This window comes from Bos taurus, chromosome 4, assembly GCF_002263795.3.
Source record: "Bos taurus isolate L1 Dominette 01449 registration number 42190680 breed Hereford chromosome 4, ARS-UCD2.0, whole genome shotgun sequence".
Lineage (NCBI taxonomy): Eukaryota > Metazoa > Chordata > Mammalia > Artiodactyla > Bovidae > Bos > Bos taurus.
Genome location: NC_037331.1, coordinates 32,969,197 through 32,987,946, shown reverse-complemented (window position 1 = coordinate 32,987,946; position 18,750 = coordinate 32,969,197). Strand labels below are relative to the sequence as shown.

General features: G+C 45.3%; 1 protein-coding gene across 1 annotated transcript in view; it reads right to left on the bottom strand.

Moving 5' to 3' along the window:
* Positions 1 to 5,288: 5,288 nt before the first annotated feature.
* The window catches only part of ABCB1 (ATP-dependent translocase ABCB1), a 103,132-nt gene continuing 89,670 nt past the window's right edge, over positions 5,289 to 18,750 (bottom strand). Inside the window, 3 exon segments of the mRNA XM_024991021.2 lie at positions 5,289 to 5,908; positions 6,757 to 6,903; positions 11,533 to 11,739. Of these exon segments, the coding sequence (XP_024846789.1) occupies positions 5,687 to 5,908; positions 6,757 to 6,903; positions 11,533 to 11,739 (576 nt within the window). The 3' untranslated portion in view covers positions 5,289 to 5,686.

The window sequence follows — 18,750 nt, the reverse complement described above, 5'->3', positions numbered from 1 at the left end:
CTGTTATTAGACTACTCTCACTTCATAAAGATATTTTTTCTTTTACAAAATTATGGACATAACTCCTAAAAGGCTTCCCCTTTTATTTGGTAGAGTAGATAAAGCTGGGTCACAGGTCTTATGATAACGATGGGCTTTCCTACTTATTTTTTATGTAAAACTATATGGCCTTACATAAGACTACTCTTAATATATGTTATATTAACAAATCACTTTTCAGATCCTAATTTTTGATAAAACAAAACTAATAGAGAGGAGGTACATACTAGATTTTTAAAAAAGCTTCGCAGAAGAGCAGACACTTACTGAACCTGACTGAGTATATACTGAAGACACCGCCAGACAAAAGAACAAAGTGATGCAAAGACACAATCCTTTCCTCAAAAGGTTCATAAACTAGAAGCAGGCATCTGAAATGAAGATGTGAGTAAGAAAAAGGAATCAAAAACACTTCTTCTTACTGAGACCTGGGAACAAACGGCTGCTGTGTGCATCAGGAAACAGAAACAGAAACACAAAAATCATCATCACTGTTTAAAGTTGGACAGAGCTGGGTAATCCTAGGATGGAATTAAGAAAATAAAAGAGCTGATTTCAAGCAAACAGCACACAGTGGGACCCATCTGGGTTTAGTTAGTACCAGGGGCCACACTCTAAAACACCTTCTACTATGATGTCACCTTCAAGCCATGCGAACAAACTACCTTCCTCCTAAAAGAGCTGTTCACCTCCACCCGTGTCACGGCATTCTCCTAGCCAGTTTCTTCCCCTCCCTCCACCGCTCACATCTAGACTCTGGATATTTCTCATAGCCACTCGTTCTTCTCTCTTCTCACTCATCTCAGACCTCATTACCCTTCTTTTTAAAAAGTAAAATAAAATAAAAGCATCATGTTTAGCTCCCCCTATCTGAGGTTTCTATTAGTTCCCCAAGGCTACTGTGACCAATTAACACAACTTTGGTGGCTTCAAATTAGGGAAAACAATGTGAAGGTTTCTCAAAGATATAAAACCAGGGTCTTCCTGGTGGCCCGGTGGCGAAGAATTCACCCTCCAACGCAAGGGACGTGGTGTCGATCCTGGTCGGGGAACAAAGATCCCACGTGCTTCGGGGCCACTAAGCCCGTGCACCACAACTAGAGAAAGCCTGAGCGCCGCAGTGAAGACCCAGGGCAGCCAGAAAACACATTTTTAAAAAAATTAAAACTAGAACTACCACGTGATACAGCAATGGCACTTCTGGGTATGCACCTGAAAGAAACAAAATCAGCACTGTATATTCACATTACTCACAATAGCCAAAATATAGAAACGTTAAGTATCCACCAAAGGACGACCGGATAAAGAAAACACAGTAAATACTTACAATGGAATACTGTTCAGCCATAGGAAGGAAATCCTGCCGTTTGTGGCAACACAGATGAATCTGGAGGGCATTATGCTACGTGAAAGAGGCCATGGAGAGAAAGACATTTTTTGGTAGAATCCGTAGGGTTTTCTGTATGTGTATACGATCATATCATCTGCAAAGACAACCTAACTTCTTCCTTTCTGATGTGGATGCCTTTTATTTTCTTGCCAGATTACTCTGGTTAGAATGCCCAGTACTATGTTGACTAGGAGTCAAGAATGGGGACTCTTATCTCATTCCTGATCTTAGAGAAAAAGCTTTCAATCTTTCACCAATGAGTATGATGTTAGCTGTAGGCTTACAACATATGGCCTTTATTCTGTTAAGGTATGTTCCCTCTACGGCTTCCCTGGTGGCGCAGAGGTAAAGAATATGCCTGGAATGCAGGAGACATGCGAGATACAGGTTCAATCCATGGCTCAGGAAGATGCCCTGGAGGAGGAAATGGCAACCCATTCCAGTATTCTTGCCTGGAAAATCCCATGGACAGAGGAGCCTGGCAGGCTACAGTCCATGGGGTCGCAGACTCAGACACAACTTAGTGACTGAACAACATATTCCCTCTATATACAGTTTGTTGAAAAATTTTTATTATGAAAGGATGTTGTATTTTCTCAAATTCTTTTCTACATCTCTTAAGATTATCTGATTCTTATTCTCCATTTTATTCATCTTATTTAATAGAATTAATTTATTAATAAACTATTGATTTGCCTATGTTGAACTATCCTTGTATTCTAGGGATAAACCCCCTTGATCATGCTGTATGATCCCTATATTGTGCTGCTAAATTCAGTTTGCAAGTATTTTGTCAAGAATTTTTGCACCTATATTGATCACCCATATTCATCTGTAGTTTTCTTAGAATGTTTTTATTTGACTTTTTAATCAGGACAATGCTGGCCTCATAAAATGACTTTGGAAGTGGTCCCTCTGCCTCCATTTCTTGAAAGAGTTTGAGAAGATTGGTGTTATTCTTTAAATGTTTGGTAGAATTCACCAAGGAAGCCATCTGGTTCTGGGCCTTTCTTTGTTGGGAGGTTCTGGTTTACTGACTTAATCTCCTTACTCATTATTGGTCTATTCAGATTTTTGATTTCTGATTCGATCTTAATATGGTGTATGTTTTTAAGCATTTATCAGTTTATCCTAACATTATTCAACTTGTTGGTGTATAGTTGTTGATAGTAATCTCTTATGAACCTCTTTCTGTGTTATCAGCTGTCATTTCTCCTCTTTCATTTCCAATTTATTTATTCCTCTGCTTTTATTTCTAGCTAAAGTTCTGTCAACATTGTCACCCTTTGGTGGTATCATGTTTCCTTAATTTTTCACGTCCCTTGAAGTCTGCATTGCAGTCCTCCCATCTGAAGTAGTATTCACCTTCTCCTGTCTTTATTAACTGGTTCAGTAGAGAAGTATCTTCCTTCAGCTCTGCCAGTGATTCTGAGGCTTTCTGACTTCCTCTGATTGTACCTCATCCACACTTCTTGCTCCCTCTTGTGGCAGAACCCTTAGGCTTATATGCCTTCTCTTGATCAGCAGTGCATCTGGCCATGTACTGGCTGTCTTCCTCCTGTTTTGCCAAGTGAAGTTGTTTGTGTCTGACTCTTGGCAACCCCATGGACTGTAGCCCACCAGGTTCCTCTGTCCATGGGATTTCCCAGGCAAGAATACTGGAGTGGGTTGCCATTTCCTTCTCCAGGGGATTTTCCTGACCCAGGGATCAAACCCGGGTCTCTGGCACTACGGGCAGACGCTTTACCATCTGAGCCACCAGGGAATCCCAGAGGTGGCACTAAAGCTCAGTTTGCAGTTTCTCCCTAGCCTGTAGATTTGGCTCAGCCGTCTGTGTGTGCTCACCAGTCATCAGCCAGGTCCTGCTCTTGCCACTGCTGTCGGGAGCACACAGGGAGCCGGCCACAGGGTCAGGGGCTATTCGTGGGTAAGGTATCCTGAGCGCTTATAACTCAGATAGTAAAGAATCCGCCTGCAATGCAGGAGACCTGGGTTTGAGCCCTGGGTCAGGAATATCCTCTGGAGGAGGAAATAGCAACCCACTCCAGTATTCTTCCCGTGAGAATCCCATGAACATAAGAGCCTGGCAGGCTACAGTCCATGGGGTTGCAAAGAGTCGGACATGACTGGGCGACTAAGCACAGCACAGCATATGCTGAGCACTGCAGGTGAGGCATCCCCTGCAGCTTCAGGACAAGCTTGTTGAGTGCAGTCAGCTGGACCCGTGTGCCTTCAATGCCCTGAGTGGGCTCCCTGCCATCTCCATCTCTTCCTGCCTCCCAGTCATGCAGTCCATGTTTCAGGACTCCGGATGTGGGGAGAGAGAAAGGAGCTTCTTTGGCAGCCTCCCGCATGGGCTGGGAAGCTACGTGTCACCCACAAGCTCTTACTTTCCCTGAGAGAAACTGCAGGATGAGATCTCTCCTGGCCCTAAGCTGGGTCCCCTTGGGGGCAGGGTGAAGCTGCACCTCCTGCTCTCTCAGTGCATCCAAACTCAGTTTTGGGCTCCAAAGACGGGCTGAAACTTCTCTTCTGGAAGCCCGGACTTCTCAAAGGCTCTCTGGTCGGTGGGTGACTGTTTCAGACAGTGTTTTCCAGGGGCTCCTGGACCAAGGCTGGTGGCGGGGGGAGGGGGCGCTGCTCGAGCCAGCTCACAGGCTATTTCAGGGTCCAGCCAGGGCCAAGTCTGTATCCCTACCAGTCGACTTGCGGGGAAGCAAGACTCCTTCCTCTCAGGGCCCCTTGGCACAGGGTGTTGGATGCCACAGCTCCCAGACGGTACTCCTGTTCGTGGTTCAATGCCAAATTACTGTCGCTGAGGGCAAAACAAAGAGGCCAGATGCCTTATTCTGCCGCAAGGCTGATGTCACTCCTCAAGGGCTTGTCATTTTAATCTGCATTTCTTTGGGACCGTGCACTTTCTTTCTCCAACGTTTCTTCTTTGGGAGTTTCTGGACCATGTTCTCTTCCCATTTTTCCTTGGAGGGGATGGCATTTTTGTTCCTTTTAAAATTCTTCGTATTTTCAGGATGCCAATTGTTCATAATAAATGTGGCAAATATTGCTCCCAGCTTGTGCCTTTCAGTCATGTTTATAGTGCTTTTTGGCTTGTCTTTTTGTAGTCGGAGCACCATTTTCTGATTGTATTTAAACTTACAGCACATTTTAATCATCTGCCACCAGAAGGATCAATTTGGAAGAGACCAGTTTACTGGGAAAAGTGATTCAATATCAAAACAGAAGAAAAATTTTATTGTGAAACGTGCAAAAAAGAACTTCTTGGTGGTCCAGTGGCTAAGACTCTGTGCTCCCAAGACAAAGGGGCCTGGGTTTGATCCCTGGTCTGGGAACTGGATCCCACATGCCACAACTGAGAGTGGGAATGCCGCAAACAGATCCCGCATGCCGCAGTGAAGATCGAAGGCCCCATGTGCTGCAACCAAGACCCAGCGCAGCCAAATAAATACATGCAAATACTTTTCAAAAGTACAAAAAGATGAAAATTCTGTAAAAGCCCTTCATAACAACAATGCAACACAGTCAACACACATGACAGTATGTGCTTCACAGCTTCCATCCTCTGCCCCCAAAACCCTGTACTGATCCATGTGAGTGGTCGGAGTCAGCATAATGTGGAAATACAAGAATCAGCAGGATCAAGTTCAAGAAGAAGCCACATGGCTTTGTAGAATAGAACCCAACGTGAAAAGACATGTACAATAGGAATTAATATACAGCTTAACCATTCTTACAAAATTAATGGGCGTTTTTAAAGAATTCCTTTTTTTTAAGTGCAGAAATGATCTTCAATAGTCCAGGTGAGAGATGACAGATTTTCAGGCACTTCAGACAAGATGACTCCAGTCATATACAAGTTTAGTTTTATTATAGGCACTATATGCAAACATTCAGTACTTTTTGCTACTTCTGTAATCTTTTAGCAGGGCAGTCAGTTACAGTTCGAATAAGAAAATATAAATAACAATTATACACTTTATTAACAAAAACTACTTTGAATGATTCTATAACCTTTCTAATGCAATCATACCCACTGATTTACTCCTGTCGATGATGCTTCTTTCTGTTCTTTCAATTATAAAGTCTCTGAAGACCCAGAACAGAGTGCGATGGATCTTCCACTGCGGCAGGAAATGTTAAATAAGTAACTCTACATAGTTTCTCTGTTAAGTGTTCCCTTTTTAATTTTGATTAAATGCCATATTTTAACACGAATACTATAAGACAATATTTGACAGCTTATATGGTCACTGTTGATTGGCGCTTTGTTCCAGCCTGGACACTGACCATGGTGAAATAGATGCCTTTCTGTGCCAGCAGCTGCTGGTGTGTGCCATGCTCCTTGATTCTGCCATTCTGAAACACCACTATCAAGTCTGCGTTCTGGATGGTGGACAGCCGGTGAGCGATCACGATGCAGGTGCGGCCTTCTCGGGCTTTGTCCAGGGCTTCTTGGACAACCTGTTCAATAATCACACAAATTACCTCTGGTCCCCTTGAATTCCTCCTTCATAACAAGCCTCACCGTTAATGCATCCAACGATAAGTGCTTCTTTAACAGTGTCAGTGGAATACAACACATATTTCACAAAGCAAGGGATCTGTTATATGGAAGATACCAAATCCTAGTTTGGGTTAGTTCTCGGGTAGGGGCTATCTCCAAGTTGTGACTATAAATACAGCCCCTGCGATCATTTAAAAGCATTCAGTAGTGGGCTTATCCAAGCAGCATCCTTCTGGTCTAGCACCACAGTTAAGTCAGGAAGCCTAGGCACGGGCCAAACACACCTTCTCTGAATTTTGGTATTTTTAAGATTAAAAAATAATTCTCAGTACAACATTATAAAACAATTATATTCCAATAAAAGATTTTTTTTAAAAAATCTCAGAATAAGTTAATCATTAAGATTCCTGAATACTCAACTTTTTCTCAAACTAAAAACAATAGCTAGTATTTACCTAAGGAACAGCCAGGTTTAAACATTTTTCTGTGCTTCCACTTTTTGCTATAGTTGTTGAGGAGATGCTGTCAGTAGAGATGGGACCATGCCTCCTGAATGCAGCTTCTTGGATCAATACAAAGTGATCCAGGGCTATTTTTTGGAGCACACGTGCTATAAGACTAATCTGCCTCATTTCATCTTGGATCTCTTGAATGACAGCTACAGAAAGTGTTTAAATTCCACTGAAAGTAACAAAGTTTGTTATCAGCCTGAATTTTGTTCTTTACCGTAGAAGACAGTAGTGCGAATTTAAACCGTCTAAGGACAGCTGCTTCAAGTGTGAATGAGACCAATTTAAATTCTCACCTTTTCACTTTCCGTGTCCAGAGCCGAGGTAGCTTCATCCAGAAGCAAGATGCGAGGCTGCCTAACAAGGGCGCGAGCTATGGCAATGCGCTGTTTCTGGCCACCAGAGAGCTGAGTTCCTTTGTCCCCTACTCTGGTGTTGTATTTCTGTAAACAGGGGTTTGTTATTATGAAAAGCAGAACTGATAAAGCTGTGAGAAAGAGTCTGCTTGCAGAAAATAGGATAACCACTTCCATATACACAAAAAGGTTGAGGTTCAGAAGCTAAGAATGGGTTGATGAGTTTAACAGCAAATTCATAGCTCTAAATGGCAGGATTAATTTCTCTTCTTGAAAATAGACATTTGTGTCTTAAAAATTATGTTTTAGTGTGGACAAATTAACCTGAGGAAGACTACTGCTGCAATGTTAGTCTCTTCAAGCCTTCTGGTTTCACTATATTTGGGACAAAGACTGGTCAGAGGAAGGAAATTTGATTTTAACAGGCTATGCAGAATAATATAATTGAAGCTCATTTTATTTATGACCAGTAGGTGATGCTCTCTGCATTATTTCAAAAAGTGAGGAAGGGAAGATTCTTAGAACGCTAACCTTTTGCTGTCTGTTTTTATAAGACTATTTCCAAAGCGTCAACAATTTTAATGGATGCCAAGAAATTCTATCTTGGTATCTAACTTGAAAAGCTGAAATCTCCTGATTTACTTTTGTTTTTAGAATTCTCCTGACAGTAGATAATTAAGTATTAAATATGACGATAAGGACTGGAATTAATAGGGTAAATAAGTGAGAGCAGAAATGCAACGTATAACCTAGAAAACCACATTATCCTTTTTCATTCTCAGATTCTTGCCAGGCTGAAACTTTGTAAACTGTGGGCTCTGATTCTGACATGCAGAGTTTGATTTTAAATCATGTCCTACCTCCTACTCTGCTGGTGAGAACGTAAGCTGGTGCAGCCACTATGGAAATTCCTCAGAAAACTAAATATAGAATTACCATATGATCTAGCAACACCACTCCTGGGCACACATCCAGACAAAACTCTAACTCAAAAAGATACGCGCACCCTATGTTCATAGTAGCACTGTTCACAACAGCGAGACATGGGAGCAATCTAAACATTCACCAGCAGATGAACAGTTACCAAAGGTGTGGTGCGTACATACGATGGAATACCACGCAGCCGTAAAAGAGAATGAAATAATACCATCTGCAGCTACGTGGATGCAACTAGAGATTATCACACTAAGTGAAGTAAGTCAGAAAGAGAAAGACAAATATCATATGATATCACTCATGTGCAACCTACAATATGACACAAGTGAACTGAGCTGCAAGACAGACTCGCGGACACAGAGAACAGACTTGTGTCGCCAAGGGGAGCGAGGTGGGGAGCGATGGAGAGGGAGGCTGGGGTAAAGCAGAAGTAATTACTGTATACAGGATGGATCCACAGCGAAGTCTAGTGTGAACCACAAAGGTGAAGAAGTAGGTCCTTGGGGCAAGATACACTTCATAAGCTAGATGATAATCACTCTCAGTATTTGTCTTTGTTAACCCCTATCCCAGTGGTTCTCTAACTGTACCTGCATCCCTTATCACCTGGGGTACCAGAACACAGATTCCTAGACCCCAGTTCCAAGTTTCTGGTGCAGCAGGTCTGGGGTAGGGCCTGAAAATCTGCATTTCTCACAGGATCCCAGGTGATACTGAGGTGCTGGCCCATGCCCAGACTAACTGACCTCATCATTAGTGAAGGGGATTAAAGTTATGCACTGAATGTTCCAGCCTTGGGAAGGGCCCATTATCCACAGATGGGCTAGAAGGTTAAAGCAGGGGAGAGAGGGGACACTGCTTCTTCCTGGAGGACTGTGATGTGTGGTGCCGGCAGTGATCCAGAGAAGAGCCTCAAGCAAAGGCAGTCTCGGGAGCGGCCTAGGGCCATAAGGCATTGTCATCTTTCCCCACGAGGAGAGGACCTTCTCTGCTGGCTTGAAGCTGACCTTTGTTTTCAGGGGGCAATTCCTTATAATAAAGAACATAACTTGTGATAATGGGGGGGCATGAGATAAGACAGGTCTAGTGTATATGTGTTCTCGTGTCTGAGTCTTGCAACCCTGTAGACTGTAGCCCGCCAGGCTCCCTTATCCATGGGATTTTTCCGGGCAAGAATACTGGAGTGGGTTGCCATTTCCAACTCCAGACAGTCTAGATGCACTTAAAATACAGGACCTAAGCAGCTTAAGAGAGGTAAGAGGCTCCATTTATCTAATTTCCTAGGAGGAATTCGGAAGGCATCCATGGGACAACAGCCCAGGGCGGGCTTCAATATCAGTCCGGCAAGTGGAGCGTGGGACCCATGTGAGAGATGACACCATACCACGGACACTCCAATAACTCACCCTTGCTCAGAGCCTTTTTTATGAATGGGTTCAGTCCCCTGGCCTGGCCTGACTCCACAGAGAGAGGCTCAAGGCTTGGGGCAGAGCTGCAAGGAGGCAGAGGGAAGGAAGGTTGGGAGAGAAATGATGGGGAGGGTCACACCTGCTTCTGTGGGCTCCGTGCCCTGATGTGGAGGGCAAGGCCTCCCAGACGTGTACTTTTTAGTCAGACTGCTCACAGGGAGTCAGGCAGGTGGTTGGGTAAACATGACATAGGATGGGGATGGGAAGTGTCGGAAACATGACACAGACGGGGACAGGAAGTGTCCTGCAAACATGACATAGACAGGGATGGGAAGTGTCCTGTAACCATGACATAGACGGGGATGGGAAGTGTCAGAAACATGACACAGACAGGGACGGGAACTGCCCTGCAAACATGACATAGACGGGGATAGGAAGTGTCATATAAACATGACATAAGACGGGGACAGGAAGTGTCAGAAACATGACACAGATGGGGACGGGAAGTGTCCTGTAACCATGACATAGACGGGGATGGGAAGTGTCATATAAACATGACATAGACAGGGACAGGAAGTGTCAGAAACATGACACAGACGGGGACGGGAAGTGTCCTGTAACCATGACACAGATGGGGATGGGAAGTGTCCTGTAACCATGACATAGACGGGGACAGGAAGTGTCCTGTAACCATGACACAGATGGGGATGGGAAGTGTCCTGTAACCATGACATAGACGGGGATGGGAAGTGTCCTGTAACCATGACATAGACGGGGACGGGAAGTGTCCTGTAACCATGACACAGATGGGGATGGGAAGTGTCCTGTAACCATGACATAGACGGGGATGGGAAGTGTCCTGTAACCATGACATAGACGGGGACGGGAAGTGTCCTGTAAACATGACATAGACGGGGACGGGAAGTGTCCTGTAAACATGACAGACGGGGACGGGAAGTGTCCTGTAACCATGACATAGACGGGGACGGGAAGTGTCCTGTAACCATGACAGACGGGGACGGGAAGTGTCCTGTAACCATGACATAGATGGGGACGGGAAGTGTCCTGTAACCATGACAGACGGGGACGGGAAGTGTCCTGTAAACATGACATAGACGGGGACGGGAAGTGTCCTGTAAACATGACATAGACGGGGACGGGAAGTGTCCTGTAAACATGACAGACGGGGACGGGAAGTGTCCTGTAACCATGACATAGACGGGGACGGGAAGTGTCCTGTAACCATGACAGACGGGGACGGGAAGTGTCCTGTAACCATGACATAGATGGGGACGGGAAGTGTCCTGTAACCATGACAGACGGGGACGGGAAGTGTCCTGTAACCATGACATAGACGGGGACGGGAAGTGTCCTGTAACCATGACACAGATGAGGACAGGAAGTGTCCTATAACCATGACACAGACGGGGACGGGAAGTGTCCTGTAACCATGACATAGACGGGGACGGGAAGTGTCCTGTAAACATGACATAGACGGGGACGGGAAGTGTCCTGTAACCATGACATAGACGGGGACGGGAAGTGTCCTGTAACCATGACATAGACGGGGACGGGAAGTGTCCTGTAACCATGACAGATGGGGACGGGAAGTGTCCTGTAAACATGACATAGACGGGGACGGGAAGTGTCCTGTAAACATGACAGACGGGGATGGGAAGTGTCCTGTAACCATGACATAGATGGGGACGGGAAGTGTCCTGTAACCATGACAGACGGGGACGGGAAGTGTCCTGTAAACATGACATAGACGGGGACGGGAAGTGTCCTGTAAACATGACAGACGGGGACGGGAAGTGTCCTGTAACCATGACAGACGGGGACGGGAAGTGTCCTGTAACCATGACACAGATGAGGACGGGAAGTGTCCTGTAACCATGACATAGACGGGGACGGGAAGTGTCCTGTAAACATGACATAGACGGGGACGGGAAGTGTCCTGTAAACATGACAGACGGGGACAGGAAGTGTCCTGTAAACATGACATAGACGGGGACGGGAAGTGTCCTGTAACCATGACATAGACGGGGACGGGAAGTGTCCTGTAACCATGACAGACGGGGACGGGAAGTGTCCTGTAAACATGACATAGACGGGGACGGGAAGTGTCCTGTAACCATGACATAGACGGGGACGGGAAGTGTCCTGTAAACATGACAGACGGGGACGGGAAGTGTCCTGTAACCATGACAGACGGGGACGGGAAGTGTTCTGTAACCATGACATAGATGGGAAGATGCTTGTCCACAGCAGGGGTGTGTTTTGGTTGCTCAATTCTCTTCACCTTTGGGATCCAGCCCTTTACAAATCACAACCACAGGCTCCCAGGCGCTGCAACTGGTGAGAGACTTACGTCTGGCAGCATCTCGATGAAGGGGTGGATGTTGGCCTCCTTGGCCGCGCGCTCAATCTCCTCCTGGGACACGACCCGGCTGTTGTCTCCGTAGGCGATGTTCTCGCCGATGCTGCAGTCAAACAGAATGGGCTCCTGGGACACGATGCCCATGTGTGCACGCAGCCACTGGACATTCAGCTGCTTTATTTCCTTGCCATCGATTAACTGAAAACAAGAGATCATGGATCAGCCTCAGAACCAGAACATTTTTGAATTTAGCAAAATTAATGTTGTTATTTCCTACATTAAGACTGCAAGTTGTTATGAGACTGTTGTTGTTGCTTTATTTTGGACTGTCGAGGTTAACTGAATCAGGTTATAACTGCATGCTTTGGGGAACTGTCATGTTTCTTGCATTTTAACTCTAGCTTCTGATATATGCATCTCGAAGGCAGAATAATTGCTGTCCCTTGGACCGAAAGATCAAATTAGTCAGTCTTAAGGGAAATCAACCCTGAATCAACCCCCCACCGCCATTGGAAGGACTGATGAAGCTGAAGCTCCAGTATGTTGGTCATCTGATGTGAAGAACCGACTCACTGGAAAAGTCCCTGATGCTAGGAAAGATTGAGGGCAAGAGGAGAAGGGGGTGACAGAGGATAAGATATTGGATGACATCACCGATGCAATGGACATGAACTTGGGCAAACTTCGGGAGACAGCGAGGGACAGGGAGGCCTGGCATGCTGCAGTCCGTGGGGTCACAAAGTCGGACACAACTGGGTGACTAAACAACAGCAACAAGGCATAATAATGCCCGAGTCCTCCATCCCAGATATCCACATTCTAGTTCACGAAACCTGCTCATATTATTCACATGCAGAGAGAATTATGATGGGAGGCTGCTCATCAGCTGAGCTCAAGATGAGGAGCTTATCTTGGATTATCCAGGTGGACCCAACATAATCATAAGGGTCCTTAACTGTGGGGGGTGGAGGGCAGGAGACTGGGGATCACAGTGAAGCAACACGAGGAGGACTCGATCAGTCGTTGCTGGCTTTGAAGATGGAAGAAGGGGCCATGAGCCAGAAAAGATAAGCAAGCAGACTCTCCCTGAGGGCCTGCAGAAGGCGCACAGCCCCGCCAACACCGTGCGGTCCACTTCGGACATCTGACTTCCAGAATGCATAAGATAGACCTGTGGGGTTTTACTCCCCTAAACTGGCTGTAATTTGTTGTAGCAGCCACCAGAAACTAATAAAACATATTCTATTTCTGGAATGTATTCTGGCATTCTTTTTTTTTTTTTTAAATAAGATGACTTTTTAATTTTAGTTTTCTGGCCATACCATGTGGCACACAGGATCCCAGTTCCCCAACCAGGGGCTGAACCCTAGTTCAACTGGAGTCTTAACCACTGGACCAGCCAGGGAAGTCCCCCATCCTTACCGCTCTGTATCGATTTTTCACAGGAAAAGCATCCACAATTCGATTGGAAATAACTGCTATCACCACATAACAGGCCTGGAGGTCACATTTCTGATCTGACCTGTTAGTCAGGATCAGCTTTTTGAGGACTCAAGTGAAACAGAAGTGAGCGTGGGAGGATGCCGCTATCTCTCTAAATAGTTGTTGACCTTAGGAAAGTGAGTTAGTACCTCTGTTTCTTTGCACATAAAATGGGAATGATTATAATCCCTAAACTCCGGAATTGAGGATTCAGCGACGTCAGCAGGGACCCCACTGAGCACAGTGCTGGGCACAGAGTGTGTGAAGGACTGTCTGTGGTTTGGAACGGTGCCTGTGTGATGCACTTGGAACCACAGCAGAGGGACAGATGTCTGAGGGGATGAAAGGATGGACAGACATCTATAGCTTACCCAGAGCAGCAGGAGGGAGAGCCTGGCCTTTCTCTAGGAACCTGGTTCCCCTTGGATCACTCTGCAGAAGCCTGGGCATGCCCATTACAGCCTCGCAGATAAAAATCCTTCCTTTCTGATGGAGATGTATCTGCCCCAAAGATCTACTTTGCAAGAGAACGCTGGCATTCAAGTGAGAGCTGCCATAACCGCGGAAGAAGACATCAGTGACTCAGCTTCGAGCTTTTCTAATACTGATGAGTATATCCCGAGCTATAAATATACTCTGAATCCCATGTGCCCGGCTGCCCGCCTCTGGGAGACAGCTGGCCAAGGACAGGGTACATACGGGCTTTGCTGCAGGAAGGTAGCTTCTATTCGTGAAACTAGCAGGTGCAAAGATGGATGGAAAACACAGCCATGACCTTATTAGCACCCAGCCCAGTTGCCATGGAGACTATTCCAAGCATCTATGCTCCAGGCTTCCTCGTGGTGTTAAGTGAAAGTGGAAAGTAGAGGCTGAAGAGAGGAAGGAAAAACCACACAAGGATGGTTACAAACCATATAGCAGGTCAGGCTAGATGGAAGACTGCGCACTTCAGAAATGGAGAACTGAGGGAAGAAAAAGAATTTTTTTCCAGACTTATACCCCTAGGGGGCTTCCCTGGTGGCTCAGATGGTAAAGAATCTGCCTGCAATGCAGGAGACCCAGGTTCAATCTCTGGGTTGGGAAGATCCCCTGGAGAAGAGAATGGCAACCCACTCCAGTATTCTTGCCTGGAGAATTCTATGGACAGAGAAGCCTGGGGGCTACAGTCCACGGGGTTGCAAAGAGTCATACACAACTGAGCAACACACACACACAGACAGACAGACAGACAGACAGACACGCACACACACACACACACACACTACTAGGAGAAAAAAAGACAGTTTAATATAATCAGATGAATATGACTGATCCCTGCAAGCTTCAATGAGTTTTTCCATCAGACATATAATAAGATGCTTAGAGCTCCTCATCCCCACACTATACACAGCTACTGCTAACTATTTAAAACTTGTGTTTCCTAAAGGATCCTTTCCTGAGGGAAAATATGTTTAAACGTCCAAATGTAAAAAGATCAATGCACATCTTCTTTGGCTGAGGCACGGGTGGTGATCTGAGGAAGACCAAGGAAATCCAGTGAGTCTGTGAACACTGCTCAAAAGATCCTGGCCTAAGTGAAAATCTCAAGTAACACACTGACAGTAACAATGAAAGGCTAAATTAAAATGATGAGCTATCCCTATTCTAGACTTATATCTACTGCCTGATTTCAGTAGCACAATCAAATGTTAAATATGTATCATTTTCCTGTATGTATTTACTCTGAAATAATCATTTTAGACAAGTTATTGAGCACTGATTATATTATAGGTCCTGTGTTGAAGTATGCCTCATGCACTCTCTCATTTAATCTTGACAAAACTTGCAAGATCGGTGTGATTTTAATCCCCATTTTACTGATGAGGACACGAGCAGAGTTCCGTCGCTTGTGCAGGGTCACGTTCTTAGTGGCTAAGGGAGCTCAGGTCTGCACACTACAGGTTAGATTTTGGCTACACAATGGTTGAGAATTGAAAAATACTTTCTGTCTTCTTTCAAAGGAACAATGTGTCCATCTTAGCCCAGGCACCCAGTGGGTAACAGCCAGACGACAGGCTTCTAGCTGTGTCCTAAGAGGGAGAGAGGACTCTGATGGTGGTGTGAAGGATGGGCAAGGAGAGAAAGGAAAGGTCAGGGGAAGACCAAAGACTCGAGTGAGTCTCAGTGAAGCTAATGAATGTAAGATTCAAGGACCCTCATCTGCAGGCAAATGCTAGGAGTTACACAATGTCCTGGGTGAGGGGAGGCCAGGCTGCAGTCAGGGGGTTTTCTGGCTAAGCCTTTAGGATAACTTGCCTAAAAAGGAGAGGGACCAGAATCCTTAAGGCTTTAATATTTTGTTGTGAATTTTTTTCATTAGAAGTAAATATTTACGCTTGTGACTAATTCTGTGTTCCTAACTCTTTCAAGTATAGTCCCTGAACCTGTACAACTTTCGGGCCCCACGAAACTCAGAACCTCTACTCTCTGAACAATCCCATAGCTTCATTTTGTAAGACTCGCCACAGTGTGACCTGAAACTTGCAAAGTTACCAGTTCAGTGGTCCTCAAAGTCTGGTTGGCATCAGAATCATCTGGGAAAGTTTAAAAAATGAAAAGGCCAGGTCCTAACCTGTGTGAATGAGCCAGGGTGGCTGCATTCTTTGTGAGCTCTCCAGACCATTCGGACCCACACCAGTCTGAGAACCAGCGCTCAGGTCAACGTTGCTAAGTGTGACTTGAGGCTTGCTGATGGTCACAAGCATTTCCTGACCTCAGGGTCCAGTCCTTGCTTCAGTTCTTACAAACAAATGACGCTCCGGTCCCCAGACTCATTTTTTTTTTTCATGGCAGTAAGAACTAATTGCTAATAACCTATTGACTTAGTCTTTATGATCACCAACTGATGTTCATAAACAGAACCTGGCACATTTACTAGCCTTTACTGGGGCACTTCCACTAAGAAGGCCGGCCGCTGTGTAGCACTTGGTGGCATTTCAAAGCTCTAGCGCAAACACACAGAGCAGATCATCGTGTTCCTCCAAAAGATGAGGGCGCTTTGTTTGCAGTGTATCATCACTGTAGTCCTGAGAGGGTTATTCACCTAGGCTCTCAGCACTCATTTCCATATTCTTCTATGTCTGTCCTTTCACCTATCAAGGGACTGCAGGACTAAAATCTATTTCCTAGGCTCCCTTCTGCCGCCAGAAGTAACTGAGGTTCTACCAGTGAGATGCCCGGTGCAAAACCTGGAAACCAGAAGCTGTGGTAAACCGTCACCCGTGTTCCGGCAGAAAGGAGCTTTTGCAGCAGCGAGACTCTGTCCTTGTGTCTTCAGGCTTGGAGCAGCTGTGACATGGGCACCAGTCCTGGCAACTTCCTGGCCACAGGATCCCAGCTGCGGCACTGATTTGAATGCTGGGAGTGCTGACTCTGACTCCCCTCTGCCAGTGATGATGTGAGCGCTGAACCCCCTTATTAAACGAGCAGCTGCTCAGATGCCCACAGAGCTTTGTTTCCTATGCTGAACCATAACTGGTACGGTTCACGCCTTTAATTTTGCTCCCCTGTGTTAATGGATGTGGAGAATAACCATTTATTTCTTTACTTTCTTGTAGTCTGATTATTTTACTGTTACCATTATTGCTGTTTTCAACTCCAACGTTTTGTTATTACCAAGGGTTTTTCCCACTACAGAGACTATGAGAGCAGTTGTGGGGGCAGGCTGGGGAGTGAAATTTTTTGCCTTTCCTAAATGGGTTATAATCAAACAAGTTTGAGAGTCATTATTCTAATTAAATCTGCTATTTCAGCCAACTTGTGCTGCATGCGTGCATGATTAGTTGCTTTTGTTGTGTCCCACTCTTTGTGACCCCGTGGACAGTAGCCCACCAGGCTGCTCTGTCCATGGGGATTCTCCAGGCAAGAATACTGGAGCAGGTTGCCATGCCCTCCTCCAGGGGATCTCCCCGATCCACGGACTGAGCTCATGTCTCCTGAGCCTCCTACATTGGCAGGCGGGTTTTTTACCCACTTGGGAAGCCCAACTTATCTTATGCTACATTAGGGACAAATCACTTATCAGCCACAGCTCATATTATCTTTCATCAAACAACATCTTGACTGCACACTCGTATAGCCTTATGCCTCTAGTTCTAGTTTTCCTTTAAGAATCAACTCTAGATTTATCATCTGTTTTAAAAATTTTTTGACCACACCAGGTGTCATGTGGGATCTTACTTCCCCCACTAGGGATCAAACCCACGTCCCCTACGTTGGAAGCATGGGGTCTTAACCAATGGACCCCGGCGACGTCCCAAAGTCTATCTTCTTTAACTCATGGAAGGATGTGCCCTATCTCTTCAGTTAAATTCTTTAACTGGAAGATGGTTATAATTTTTAATCATCCTCTATAGTTCATTAGAGATTAGCATATAACATGCTGCTTAATAAATGTCTCTTAAGGACCATGATCATTGTCTCAGAGTCAACATTTCCTCCTCTGATGGCTGCATTTGTCAGGAAGGTCTTCACTGAGAGTTCTCTGTCCAAACCTTGAACATAAAACTGAAGCATAAAGTCAGAATTCACAGAAAATATGTGATGAAGTAGTAAAAATAAGGAACCAAGCTTAAAGAAGAACAAAGCGTACATAACTGTCACAGAATAGACTCACTAAAGGCACAACTGTCTTTGGATACAGTAAGAGATATTTATGATCACTGTGATTACTGTGAGGAAGTGCAAAGAGCCCTCACCTACAGGTAGAAAATGCTATTTCCATGTCAACCATTAATACAAGCAGGACCCATAAGGAGCTGGCGGGTATCACCTCACTGTACAAAGCAGGTGTCCATCCTGGTTGGGCAGTGCCCAGGCCATTCCAGTTGTTGAATATTTTGAATGTCACCCCTGAGTATAACCGATAACTCAAGGCCTACATAATGGAAATGTTTTGCTATAAACTTCACTCCTTCCTAATATGATTCTTTTCTAGTCCCCATTACAGTCATTTCAAAATTTACTATTTTGGGGAAATCTCTGGTGGTCCAGTGGTTACAACTTTGTAATTTCACTGCAATGGCCCAGGTTCCATCCCTGGTCAGGGAACTAAGATCCCACAAGCTGCACAGTGTGACCAAAAAATAACAATCAAAAATGTCCCTACTCCCTTCACAACGCCTATCTCATTCCCAGTGCCTAAGATAGTCCCTGACAGACACTCATTGACAGTTTACTGAATGTCCCATGAATCAATCTGACCCTTCACTTACCCTTTTAGTTTAGAAAGAAAAGAGAATCCCTCTATGTTCTTTATTTACTTCCCAAATTTGCTGATATTGCTTTTTTTTTTTTCCTTAGAAGGTCTCTGAATTTCCTTTCTCCATCAATGGTTTTATCCCATCTTCAGCCATAAAAATGTTCAAGATTCCCCGTGATGAAGGTCTTCCCTGGGTTCTGCCCAGTCGTATTTTCCTTCCCTCTCCTTTGATCTGCTAATCTCCACACACCTCGTCTCCGTTTCCCTCCTAACCACACCTCAGCCACGCTCAACTGTTTTCTCCCACCATCACTTCACTCAGGAGACTGTGAAAGGTCAGAAGCAGCCCATTAACTGCCAGCCCCTCCCACGTCTTTTCAGTCTTCACCGTACCCCGTCTCTCCACGGCGTCTGCCACTGGGGACCGCCTTCTCCTTGCCATCCCGGGCTTCCATCTGGCTTCTCTCAGCGCCCCTCCTCTGCCTTTC